General features: G+C 39.3%; 1 protein-coding gene across 6 annotated transcripts in view; it reads right to left on the bottom strand.

The window, feature by feature from the left end:
• DMGDH (dimethylglycine dehydrogenase) overlaps window positions 1-14,401 on the bottom strand; it is a 71,194-nt gene that overhangs the window by 55,282 nt on the left and 1,511 nt on the right. For 3 of the 6 annotated variants that reach the window (XM_073993675.1, XM_005557238.5, XM_045393918.3), the window contains 3 exons: window positions 10,014-10,188; window positions 2,260-2,358; window positions 613-777 (listed from right to left, as the gene is read on the bottom strand). In XM_073993675.1, coding sequence (XP_073849776.1) covers window positions 613-777; window positions 2,260-2,358; window positions 10,014-10,073 — 324 coding nt within the window. In that variant the 5' untranslated portion in view covers window positions 10,074-10,188. Of the gene's footprint in view, window positions 1-612; window positions 778-2,259; window positions 2,359-9,930; window positions 10,189-14,401 lie in introns of all 6 variants that reach the window. The other 3 variants (XM_065546402.2, XM_065546401.2, XM_065546399.2) reach the window with 1 other exon arrangement.

Genomic DNA, 14,401 nt, shown 5'->3' on the forward strand with positions numbered 1-14,401 from the left:
GACTTAGCATACTAACTGGTACATAAATATGTGCTATAGTAAGTGTCAGTCATTGTTATCATTATTCAAAAGGAATTATTACCCAGTAGGAAAAAACACTAAATTTCATGTCAAGTAGATTATCTCAGGCAAATGTGGTATAAATCTAGATCCGTACCTGGCACAGAGTCTGTAAGGAGAGTACAGCTATAAGCTAGGTGATATTTGTAAAGCAATGTACCATGGCATTTCTTAATTTGATTTTTAAAACATTTTAATACCACAGTCTTTCTAGACATTTATCATATCAGGTTATCATTCTCCCTGTGTTCTCAAACAGAAGATTTGTGTATGGAAACCCTTAGATCTAGGGAACACAATAATGGAAAGGTATTGAAAATGTTTAATCAATTGTCATAGGTGAAAAACAAGATTTATCATTACCTTTTTATATATCATTTACTGTATATAACAGCCCACCTTGTAAATTACCCAAATTCCAAAATTAATCACATGATTTTGCCACATTTAAAATGTGTATACAAAGTTTTCTGTTTTTAGTTAACTTCTTAATAACTTTTTCTAATTTTTACTTAAGTCAACAAATGGTAAAAATGCCTTTAAGATAAATACCTTATTCATGTTGAGTAAAGGGAACATCTCTTGAATTTTTTCAGGTTCAATGATATACTGTTCTGTTGCATGCCAGCCAGTCCGAGTCATTTGATATTTAAATTCATCTACCCTTACAGGGGTGGTAGCAAGTCTGATACTACCTGGCTGATGGAATCCCACCACCTGTGACAATAATTCCAATAAAAACATACAAATGAGTCATTATTTGGTACTCAAACATGGTTCTGCTCCAGTATAATAAAAATGCAACTGTACAAAAAGATTTATTATAAGCAAAAGAAATAACTATTAAAATATTTGCATCTTATTAAAAGACACTTATTCAGCAATTACCATATTTACTAAGTGCCTCTTTGGTGCCAGGCACCATTCTAAGCCCCACAGATGTCAGAGTGAACAAGAAAGGTAAAGACTCTGCCTAAGTGGCATTTACACCCCACAGTTGAAGACAGACAGCTAAATGCAAAATCATAGTAGCATGGAACGAGTATTAATGTACAGAGTGAAAAAAAACTGTATGAAAAAGGAAAGACAAAAAAAATTAAGGAGAGATTACATAGAATCAAAATGTTACAATGCTTAGATTGTCTGAATTGAATTAAACATTCATTTAACATTTATTAAAGTCCTTCAGTTTGCCAAGCACTCAGTTACAGAGATAAAAGATATAGCCCTTGCCCTCAAGTTACTTTTGGGAGGATCAACAAGTAAATCAATAATTACAATAGAGAGAGATTCAAGTTATAAGAGAAGTGTGCACAACTGCTCTGAGAACCAAGAGATGGGACCTCCAGCTTTGACCTGCCTAACAGGCAGGAAAAGTCAAGCAAGGCTTCTCAAAGGGGGTTACCCTGGGGAAGGTGAATGCTGAAGATGGGGCCAGGGGGAATGTTGTTTCAGAGGAAGCAGCAGAAAACAGAACAAAACACAACACAAACAAAAAGCAGTGATTTGAGAGAGCTCAGCGCATTCCAAAACTATATGTTATTGAGAGTAGCTGAAGCAGATAAGCAGAGGGAAGAGTGGCAAAAGAAACTGTTGGGACAGCAGGCAGAGGTCAGTTGACAAAGGTCATGTTCCTAAGGCCATGCTAATCCTTTGGCTTTGTCCGGTAGACTATGGGGAGCCACTGGATGGTTTAGGCAAGGGAAGTGACATGGAAAATTTGAGCAGAACTCAGTCTTAGCCTATGGATATTATTTTGCCTGCCATTTTATTTTGAGTATGAGCAAATATGAGAAGGGATAAACATGAGTGAGGAGCTTTTAATGAAGTACTGTTCAAAGGCATGCAACAATCTGGTACATTCCATTGTCAGATCCTTTGCAATGCAATTGCTGAAAGACTCTGATTTCTTAGTTTCTAGATATAATAACTAGCTAAAGATACATTTGAAAGCTGCTTTTTATTCTTTCTTCATTTAAAAAAATAAAGAATGGTTCATGACATGAATAATATACTTTGAGAAATTAAGTTGATTTTAAAGCAAACTCTAGAGGTTCTTGCCTTAAGCTCTCATCATATTCCTCTACTACATCAGGCACTTCACACAGTCATACACAATGATGCATCAAAATCCTTCAGAAATCTTACATGTTTCTGAGAGGCCGACATAACAGACAGTTTCAAGTTAAATGCCTTTACCTGCCCAGTTTCTTCTTCCAGTTTCTCATAAAGTTTGATGCTATCATAATGTATTTTCTTCAAGTTTATTCCAGGATGAAAGTAAGTTGTTAAACCTGCCTTAAAAGCAGAGAGGAAAAGAAATACCGAAAAAAATTAACATTCTCAAAATGTTGACAGTTTATGTGTTAAGCAATAATTTAATGCTGGAAAGAAATTGAGAAGCACCAGCCAGTCCTTTGGAATGAGAACACATCAGCACCAGTTTGAGCACACCAGAGCATAAGACTCATGACAGGTTTTAAGAAGCAATGTGAACTACATGAGTAAGGTGAGAGCCAGCCAACAAACATACATGTTAAGTCCCTAAAAGTTAATATGGATAGCATTGTACAGAGATTCAGAAATGGGATGATTTAGATGGAAGGTTTAGGGCTATATGCTATATAGTCCTATATATGACTATATAGAAAAGTATGTTGGGAGGCCAAGATGGGCAGATCACGAGGTCAGGAGTTTGAGACCAGCCTGGCCAACATGGTGAAACCCCATCTCTATTAAAAATACAAAAATTAGTTGTGCATGGTGACGGGCGCCTATAATCCCAGCTACTCAGGAGGCTGAGGCAGCAGAATTGCTTGAAACTAAAAGGCAGAGGTTGCAGTGAGCCAAGATCATGCCACTGCACTCCAGCCTGGGCAAAGGAGCGAAACTCCATCTCAATCAATCAATCAATCAATCAATCAATAAAAGTATTGGGGAGGCCAGGTGCAGTGGCTCACGCCTGTAATCCCAGCACTTTGGGAGGCTGAGGTGGGTGGATTACCTGAGGTCAGGAGCTCAAGACCAGCCTGGCCAACATGGAGAAACCCCATCTCTACTAAAAATACAAAAAATTAGCCAGGCATGGTGGTGCGTGCCTGCAATCCCAGCTACTTGGGAGGCTGAGGCAGGAGCATTGCTTGAACCTGGGAGGCAGAGGTTGCAGTGAGCCAAGATCACGCCATTACACTCCAGCCTGGGTGACAGAGTGAGACTCTGTCTCAAAAAACAACAACAAAAAAAGTAATGTGGGAATGGCATACAATGTGGACTCAAGCCGGAAAACCATGTGTGTGTTCCCTTACGCAGAAGGACCATGGACTAGCATAGGATCTTCTTTGACCCAGCCTCCACCCTTCCCTTAAATCAGCCCTCCTGGCCCTTTCCTGAAATTGTAAAATTTAAGAACTAGAAAATTCCTTATCACTAGAGCCTGATGAATAGGTGAATAGACTTTTGTCAAAGCTTAACCTGTTTGATGAGCACATAGGTGGTACACTGAAAATCTTTGTTGAATAAATATTGATTGATTATTCTCAGAAAAAAAAATATCTAAACATTAACTACACTAAAACCCCCTTTTCTCAAATCTGGCACATGTAATGTGGAATCCAGACAAAGAATTCTAAGCAATTATATGAAGCAGTTTCTCTCGAGTGTCTGGAGCCTCACTGGGCAGCTAATTTATTCTGGAAAGCTCATCAGAACACAATCTGTTCACAGTAAAATCTACTTATGAGTATTGATAAGGTACTTCTATGGTAGTGGTGAGCATCTGATCCTCCTGCACTCAAATACTCCATTGAAGTTTGTCAATCATCCTTTATAACCAAAATCCTGGGGCTTCCATCCAGTACTTGTTCAAGCATCTGGACATACCCATGGCTGATATATATACATATATTTTAGAAAAATCCTGGCCCAGCTTACAGGTCATCCAGTAGCACAGCTCCATGTGGAAGCAGAGAAGGGATTCCATTACAATGCATCTGTAAGCCAAGCTCTTAAACTTCATGGCCAAACATGCCCTGCTGCTTTAACATGTTGGTATCCAGTGTGCATGCAAACTTTCCTGGTTCAATAATAGAGAATCCCAGGCCTTCAGGTATCTGCTGGTGACCCCCAATTTGTCTTCAACATATGTCCTATATATATGCCCTATAGAAAACTGGCAATATATATTGTCAGTTGAGAAATCTGGTCATCACAAGCACTAGCCTAGGGTACCGATCACCATCCACTCCTCAAGATCCTCTAAGCTTCATACCTAGGTTAAGCTAGACCACTGGAAAATTATCTATCTACACGACACAATCCTCTTCTCCCTCACTCCAGAAATTTTAAGTTAATTCTCTCTCACTTGAAAAGGTCACATTGGTTCATTTTTCAAAAACTCTTACTGAAGACATTTAGCCCAATGTACTTGGTGTAGGTAACAAATTCTTTTAGAAATTCGTTGTCAAGGAAAAGTTAGTCTCCCTTACTGCAACAGTATACCCAGTTCTACTAAACAATTCACACTACCCTCTTTTCCTTGCTGCTGCGATAGTCAGAAATAAGATATGGACTCAATTTTCTCACTCAGACATAAAAATTATTTAATTTTTATACCCTTTCTTTTATATATTGGCTTTTAAAATCTGTTTAAAATTTGGGGCTGCCCATATTAGTGCTTCTATTTAAATTATTTGAAAGTAACATCACACATGGTATCTTTTAATTTAAGTGCCAGACTTGAATATGAAAATGGCACAATGTTTTTCTCTTCTGTGACTTCAACAAGGACATATTAAATGAGAAGTCTGAAAGAAGGAGAAAACATTATTCTTATCACTCAGGATTTTATAGTCTGATTGAAGTTATGAAAGTTTCATACATGAAACAATTAAATCACGGGTAAATGATTGAGTCCCAGACACATAGTAGCTGTGAAACTCAGGAAAGAGAAGATGCTAGAAAGGTCACGGACGTCATAGGAAAGGAGTTTAGCTATCGTTTGGAAAAAGTGATTGCAGTTGGTGGGGAAGATAAGGAAGGGAAGAAACAGAGATGTAATCATTAAGAATACAACTCTTTAAATAAATTAAGAATTTATAAATCTTCGTTGAGATAAATAAATAAGTAGAAGGGAATGTAAAGCTCTTCCTTAGACTGACAATTAATTAGTATAAAAGGAATGATGGAGTTAGAAAATTCACCACTGGATGCTAAATAATGGATAGCATAATGGATGCTAACTGGTGCTTCCCCTATCTCTTTAACAACCCTCCTCCTCTCTCAGGAGCCTCAACTACCTCAAAAAGTCCAGTGACCGATGTCAAACCAACCTATATTCCAGTGGCTCCAAATCTTTCACTCATACATTTACACCCAGTACAAAATTTTGAACATAACCACTAAAATACGTGTGTTTCTTTCCTTACATGTGATACTAAATATCAATAGAGATCATAAACACAAAAAACAACTTAGAATAAGTGAAGTACTCAAAACACTTTTTTATTTTATATATTGTGTAGAAAAGCTTTTGCATATGAAGCTTATTAAGAACATTATAGCGAGAGCTATGTGATTAACACATGTCATTATTAGAATATCTGTGCTACATTAACATTTGTAAGACAGCAATGTGAAGGCCTGGTTCTGGCTTTATATTATTTTGAGACTGCTTTTAACGGCTGTATAGCTGCAGAAGACACCGCTCAGTGATGCACAGACCCAAGTGAGAGAAGGGCACGACTGGTTGGGTCTCTGCATCCTGACACCCCTTCCTCTGCCTCAGTCAACACTCATATGAAGGTTTCTCTTCACATCTGACTATGACATTTCATGTTCTCGTGTCTGCCAGTTGTTACAAACTAGTTGGAAGGTATCGCATTTTTTGTATTTTAAGTAAATAGGAACAAATCCTATTGAAACTCCTCATTTAGAAAAAATTTGAAATGGGCTAAAAATGTATTTCTCACATATATGAGAGTTTTTCTATGTGATACATATCATTTTGGGGCAGAAAACCTAATAACAATACCAACATTTCCAAACATCCCTTTTCAAAATGCTCTCTTCCCAACAGGACTATTTTGCAAAAGGCAATTGTTTCTCACTTACTCAAAGCATCACTTTTTCTGTGAAGGGACAGGCTGCACTATTTTTTAAATATATAATCTGCTATGTAGAAATGACTGGCAGCCATTTGCATTCACAACTCTTTTAGCTACTGCTAGTGGATAACCAGCAAACCTCTATGTAATACAACACTCTAAAGTTCACCCCTCTCCCTTTCATGACACATTATATTATTTAAAGCCCTGTTTCTATAAAGCTAATCCCAGCGGTGATATCCTAGAGCATGAAATCTGCACTATGTCATGGTACACGGAAGACAAGAGAAAGAATGAGGACACTCCCACCAGGAAGTGCCAACCTCTCGCGTAGTCAACCTTGAAATCATATGCAACACATCGTCCACGTCAAATGTGAGGGCTATTTATAAATATCAGTAAAGCTTAACTTCTTTCTTATATTTGCAGACAAAAACAAATGGAAAGTTCTTATGTTGCCTCCTACACCCCAAATGGTTCATCCTGAATCTTGAGTCCTCAGCTCTCCAAACATCTACTTTGGTGCCATCCCGAGGGGCAGCCCCTCCTGGGGATCCCGAGCTCCAAACCTCCTTCTTACTCCATCCTCTCGTTTCCCTGCATCCACATGAAATGCTCTGTACTATTAGGTGTATCATGAGCTGACAAAGCAGTCTTGTTAAAACCTTATGGTTTTGTGATTCCATTTAGAAGATTCACTTTGCAGGCTGTACTTTCCTCTCCAAGCATTTAATTCCCACACTCTTCAGTCACTTCTCTCATGGAGCACGTATCATGCTTCAGGAAAACTGTCTTTATTTTTATAGCCTGCCCCTGTTAGCTGGCTCTGCAACCTTCCTTATTCTCAGATCTACTCCACAAATATATCTGTGTTAAAAATTCCTAGTATCAGCCGGGCGCGGTGGCTCACGCCTGTAATCCCAGCACTTTGGGAGGCCGAGGAGGGCAGATCATAAGGTCAAGAGATTGAGACCATCCTGGCCAACATGCTAAAACTTGGTCTCTGCTAAAAATACAAAAGTTAACTGGGTATGGTGGTGCGCACCTGTAGTCCCAGCTACTCGGGAGGCCAAGGCAGGAGAATCTCTTGAACCTGGGAGGCAGAGGTTGCCGTGAGCTGAGATCACACCATTGTACTCCAGCCTGGCAACAGAGCAAGACTGTCTAAAAAAAAAAAAAAAAAAAAAAAATTCTGAATATGACCAGGCTCAGTGGCTCAAGCCTATAATTCCAGCACTTCACTTTCAGAGGCTAAAGTGGGAGGATTGCTTGAGCCCAGGAGTTTGAGACCAGCCTGGACAATGTAGGGAGACCTCATCGCTACAAAAAATTTTTTAAATTAGCAAAGTGTGGTGGTGCACACCTGTGGTCCCAGCTACAGGTGCTGATGTGGGAGCATTGCTTGAGTCCCGTAGGTTGAGACTGCATTGAGTCATGATCACACCAGTGCACTCCAGCCTGGGTGACAGAGTGAAACTCTGTCTCAAAAAAAAAAAAAAAAAAAAAAAAAACACCTAATACATTGGATTTCTTCATACTGCTGTTCAAAGGGAGGCATCTTTGACTTGCAAAAAAACCCCTAGAATCAACTTCCTAGGACAAGTCTCTTTTATTCCATGGGGGCCAAATAACCTGGCTTCTGATGCCTGATTCCGCCTTGAACTCACACTGCGTGGATCCTCATTTTGTAAACCATAGCCTAATACCCTGTATGCAAAGCAGGATAATGCCTTTCCCCACTCACTTTGGTATCTTTGTGTTTAAGAAAAAAATATTTTGCGTAGTTAACTTTTAGATTAAGGGTATGTTGCTTTTTATTTATGGGACATCTAAGAAACAAAATTTTAAGGAATCCTGTAACCTCTTCTAAAATGCAGGCCAGGCCAGGTGTGATGGCTCATGCCTGTAATTCTAAAGTCTTGGGAGGCTGAGGCTGGAGGATCATTTGAGGCCAGGAGTTCAAGACCAGCCTGGGCAACATAGTGAGACTCCCATTTCTAAAAAAAATTAAGGAAATAGCTGGGCATGGTAGTGCGCACCTATATAATCCTAGCTACCGGGGAGGATCGCTTGAGCCCAGGAGTTTGTGCTTATGGTGAGCTATGATTGCACCACTGCACTCCAGCCTGGGCAACAGAGAAAGACCCTGTCTCAAAAAATAATGATAATAATAATAGTAATAAAATCAAATGCAGGCCACATTAAATCAGTGTATAAGTGAGCAAATAAGTCATTCAAACATTAAAGTGTATGCCCTCAGTAACAATTCAGAAGTGGTGAGAGGGTGTAAGCCCTCCCTCAAAGGATATTTCCACTTGCCTACATTTACCTGCCTAAATGCTCTTTCCTGAATAGCCTCATGGCCCCCTGGCTCACTGATCCCCAGTCTCTGCTGGCAGGTCACCTCTTTGAAACATCCTCCCTAGCACCTCCTTCTTCTCCTCCTCCATTATTTTGCATCCTTGATTGTATTTTACTTTTTGTTCATGGTGATTACTCTGTAGCATTGACGGGTGTGTTTTCTGTCTGCCCCACCAGAATGTGAGCTCCACAAAGGCAAGGTCTTTGGGCTTTTGAGTCTGGGCAGCACCCTCCCCCAGATTGCGCTGGAAGCAGGCAACCCTTTTCACGCTGGACTCTCTACCGTATACTTTGAGCACATGCTAGATGTCAAAAAACCCTCAAAGCAGGGTTCCCTCTTGTTACCTCTTCTCAGCTGAGGACAGCTAATGATGAAACGGGATGATGAGCAGGGGCTAATGCTGCCCAAAAAAAACTGCACCAGCAGTCATAAAAACTTCCTCTCCCATCCTGAGCTGATGTCAGAAATCCCTGGTTTGGCAATATGACAGCAGTGTCAATCCCTTCATATACTTGAGCAGCTTTCCAGGTAAGCCTAGTCAATTACACTGCAGCCCTAGAACAATTATGCATGCCATGAAGAATACAAGACTGACTTGGCCTTGTATCTTATGTAACACAAAAGCTGTGCCACACTTTTGCAGTCCTCATAGTCAAGTCCTCAGGGGGGCACACTATCATCTCACAGCATAAAATTATAAGGCCGGGTGTGGTGGTTCACACCTGCAATCCCAGCACTTTGGGAGGCCGAGGCAGGCAGATCACGAGGTCAAGAGATCGAGACCAGCCTGACCAACATGGTGAAACCCCGTCTCTACTAAAAATACAAAAATTTGCTGGTCATGGTGGTGTGCGCTTGTAGTCCCAGCTACTCGGGAGGCTGAGGCAATAGAATCGCTTGAACCTGGGAGACAGACGTTGCAGTGAGCTGAGATCGCACCACTTCACTCCAGCCTGGGAACAGAGCGAGACTTCATCTCAAAAAACATAAAAATAAAAATAAATAAAACCATAAATAAATAAAAGGACCACCAAATGCAGGTGAGGGAAGTGTAGGTAAAGATCTTGGGCCCATATCCAGGCTCACTCAGACAGTATCCTTCCATATAAAGCTAACATTTATTATTCAATACCTTGTGTTTAATAATTTTACACGTTAACTCAATCTTCATCACAATCCTTTTAGGTAAGTACTATTAATATTCCTATTAAGACACCAGAAAATGGAAACTTACGTAACTTGCCAAAAGTCACAAGGGTAGAAAATTGCAAGGCCGGGATTTGAATCCAGAAGCCATATGATCAAGATAAAGACATCATAAATATTGGTTGTCATCTGCAAGTACACCAGTTAAACTACAACTGCACTTCCAACGCTATTGAAAGGGAACACACTCTAAGAACTCACAGTTGGGAGTTGTGAATGGGAAGGAAATGGACTATACTCATGCACAATTCCACGCTTCAGACAGTTTGGGGTGCTTTTCTTACTGCATGCCAGGTAGATCCAGCCGTGAGCTCTGATTTCTCCAGCAGGACCACATCCTTCATCCCTGCTTTGGCCAGGTGATAAGCCAGACTCACACCAACACAGCCACCTCCAATTATCACTGTTTCTGCTCTGTCTTTCCATTGCGTTTCTGCAGATGAGGGTGGTTTTTCCTCTCTGGAAGAGGTAAAGTTAAATGGGAACTTTATTCGGCTATGGCAGCTCTAGTTCTGGCCTGACTGATGCACTTTCCCTTACCTGTTTCTCTAGTACTTAACACCCACTGACTGAGATTTGCATGATACTGATTTAATAATTTGGAGCATCTAAACTGTGACTTAGGCAACCTGGTTGGGGGAGGGGTATTTGAGCCCCATTCCATATAATGATTCTGGTCCATTGTAGCTACTATAGCCAAAGAAATGAACAAGCAGCTTTTTTTTTTTTTTTTTTTTTTCTTCAAAGAATCTAGAGAACAGGTCAGGTTCGGTGACTCACACCTGTAATCCCAGCACTTTGGGAGGCCAAGGTGGGAAGATTGCTTGAGCCCAGGAGTTCAAGACAACCCTGGGCAACATAACGAAGCCCCGTCTCTATAAAAAATACAAAAATTATCCAGGCGTGGTGGCACATGCATTTAGTCCCAGCTACTTAGGAGGCCGAGGTAAGAGGACTGCTTAAGCCCAAGAGGTTGAGGCTGCAGTGAGCCATGACTGTGCCACTACACTCAAACGTAGGAGACGGAGTGAGGCCCTGTCTCAAAAAAAAAAAAAAAAAAAGATTTAAAACGGTACACCTGTCTAGGGTACTTTACCATGAATCAAGCTTGTAGGACTGGAAGTTGCTCTAGATGAGTCTGAGTGAGAGGTGAGTGAATGTGAAGGCCTAGGACATTACTGTATACTACTGTAGACTTTATCAACACTGTACATTTAGGCTACCCTAAGTTTATTTTTAAATATATTTTTCTTTTTTCAATAATAAATTAACAGCTTACTGTAACTTTGTTATTTTATAAACTTTTAAATTTTTTTGACTTTTGTAATAACACAGTTTAAATGCAAATGCATTCTACAGCTATATAGAAATATTTTCTTTATATCCTTATTCTGGAACCTTTTTTCTATTAAAATATATTTATATTTTTTTTAACTTTTCAAACTTTTTTTTTTTTTTTTCCAAGACAGAGTCTCACTGTTTTGCCCAGCCTGGAGTATAGTGGCTCGATCTTGGCTCACTGCAACCTCCACCTATCGGGTTCAAGCAATTCTCCTACCTCAGCCTCCCACGTAGCTGGGATCACAGGTGCGTACCACCACACCCAGCTAAGTTTTGTGCTTTTAGTAGAGGTGAGGTTTCACCATGTTGGCCAGGCTGGTCTTGAACTCCTGACCTCAAGTGATCCTCCAGCCTCGAATTCCCAGGGTGCTGGGATTACAGGTATGAGCCACCATGCCTGGCCAGAGCTGTCATCTCTTATGATAACAATGCCTTCTTCAGGAATACCTCCTGAAGGACCTGTCTGAGCTGATTTTACTGTTAACTTTTTATTTTATAAGCAGAAGGAGTATGCTCTAAAATAATGATTTAAAGTATAGTGTAGTAAATACATAAACCAGTAGCACAGTCATTTATTATCTTGTCAAGCATTATGCACTGTACGTAATTGCATGTGTTATACCTTTATGTGACCGGCAGCACAGTAGGTTTGTTTAACCAGCATCACTACAAACATGTGAGCAATGTGTTGCATATGACATTATGACAGCTATGACATCACCAGGTGATAGGAATTTTTCAGCTCCATTATAATCTCATGGGACCACTATTGTATATGTGGTCCATCATTGACCAAAACATCATTATAAGGCACGTGACTATACATATATGTGTGTTATAATATGTATATTCTATGTGTGTACACATTTTAGAGTAAATTGTAGGTATCATACCCAGTTACTTCTAAATATTCTTGTGCTAGTTTTGTAAGAAAAAGGACATTCTCTTACATAACGACAGTACAGTTCTCAAAGTCAAGAAATTTAACATTGATATACTATTATCTAATCTATAGTCCATATTTAAATTTAATCAATTATCCCAGTAATGTATTTATAGCTAGTTTTTTCCAGTCAGGGATGAAATCCAGGATTCTGTCTCTTTAATCCCCTTTAATTTAGAACAGTTCCTAATACTTCCTTTGTGTTTTATCACCTTGACATTTTCAAAGAGTACTAGCCAGTTATTTTGTAGAACAGTTCTTACTGTGAGTTTGTCTGGTGTTTCCTCATGATGTATTTTTGACAAAAACAACATGAAATTGATGTGGACTCCTTCCCAGTGTATACGATTAGGAAGTGTATGATGTTGGTTTGTCCTGATATTGGTGTTATTTCTATCTGATGACTTGCTTAAGGTGGTATCTGTTGGATTTATCCAGTAAAGCTACCAATTTTTCCTTTGTATAAGTAATAATGTGAAATTTTACTTTGAGACCATGTAAATATCCTGGTCCTTATCAAACTTTTACTGAGTGGCTTTAACATCTATTGATTATTTCCTAACTGCATCATTCCTATTATATTTAATAGATGGCATCCTACTGTAAGGAAGTGCTTTTCTTTCACCCTTGCTTGTTGGTTGGTTGTTTATATTAATACGAATTTATGGATATTTATTGTTTTCAGTGGTTTCCAATTCATTACTAGTCATCATTTATTTTAATACCAAATTGTCCTAGATTTGGCCATCAAGTTCTTTAAGTTGACTCCTGTATGCTTTTGACATGGCTCCATAATTCTTAGAGCATGTCCTTATTTCCTGGTGCCACAATGTGTTTCAGTACTTTTGTTTCACCAGTTTTTAGATGACTGTTAATGTCTCTTTGTGTGTTGTATAAGAAAAAAAAAATGTACATATGACCCAACTACTTTGGACAGAAATCCATTTTTAAATAGACTGGGCATATCTTGTACTTTAGTTGAAACCATTATAGTGGTGACAAAAATAATAATCTTAAAGGTTCTTTTTTGTGTGTTCAAAAGAAAGAATTATTTCTTTCAGGATGGTGGTCAGTTGAAACAACAACAACAAAAGAGAACTTAAGATCGGGAAACCTGGGTTTGAGTCCCCAGTCCAATTGAATAGCTATTTTAGAGAAATCTACACAAAGTTTTCTCATTGACAAAATGGAGCTGTGAAGGTTCTGTCTGGCAACATATGATAAAGCATTATCAAATAGATAGTATTTCCTCTGCCCAGCATGCCATAACAGGTTTCAGGCTAGGTATAGTGTTTTTGATTATGTGGATAACTATCTTAAAATCCTTCTGAATGTAGTCGAGGATGGTCATAAAGGTATCTGAAATAAAAGTTAGGAGCCACGCAAAAAAACCAGGTCAGTTATCTCCTATATTAGAAATGACAAGCACAACCTGAATTTGTGCTTGTTCAACTGCTTTCCAAAATAAAACATTTTTTTGATAGTTTGAAATTGGGTATATAAAGAATATGCAATTGAAATAACTCAAATTTTGGGTGTTTTTGTTTTTGTTTGTGAGATGGAATCCCTGTCACCCAGGCTGGAGTGCAGTGGTGCAATCTCGGCTCTCCCTGCAGTCTCCGCCTCCCAGGTTCAAGCGATTCTCCCGCCTCAGGCTCCCAAGCAGCTGGGACTACAGGTGCACACCATGACGCCCAGCTAATTTTTGCATTTTTATTAGAGACAGGGTTTCACCATGTTGATCAGGCTAGTCTCGAACTCCTGGCCTCAAGTAGTCTGCCCACCTCAGCTTCCCAAAGTGCTGAGATTATAGGCATGAGCCACCACACCCAGCCAAAATATGAATTTTTTGGATAGTCTTGAAATTTGTATCTTATTTATCTAGTCAGTTTTAAACAGATTAACTTGTTTGTTAAATTTCCATTTTATTTTGCATTGGATTAAAAACAAGATTATTATAAATATTTTTGTGATGCTTTACAATTTTCAAAGCACTTTCACATGCATTCTCTTATTTAATATTCACAGCAATCCTGTGAGTTACATAGAGCAAAATTAGTATCCTCATTTTATAGAGGAGGAAACTGAACCTCAGAAGTGTAAGGTCACATTCTGTGTAACGGATGGCGCAGGAACTGTGAGTTGGTGGCTATTGTCTCCAGCACTGGAGACAAACCTAGCACATCATAACACCCAGTAAATATGTGTTGGATGGATAGATGGAACTCAAAAGCAGGTCTTCTGATTCCAGAATTTCAGGTCATAGGACATAAAATAAAATTCGAATCAACTCATAATGTTGAGTGATGCTGGTAAACAAGCCTTACCTGGCAGCCAGGAATAATCTGCAAAAGTAAGAAGTCGAAAGATGCTCAGCATTGCTCATGT

Source organism: Macaca fascicularis, chromosome 6 (genome assembly GCF_037993035.2).
Source record: "Macaca fascicularis isolate 582-1 chromosome 6, T2T-MFA8v1.1".
Taxonomy (NCBI): Eukaryota; Metazoa; Chordata; class Mammalia; order Primates; family Cercopithecidae; genus Macaca; species Macaca fascicularis.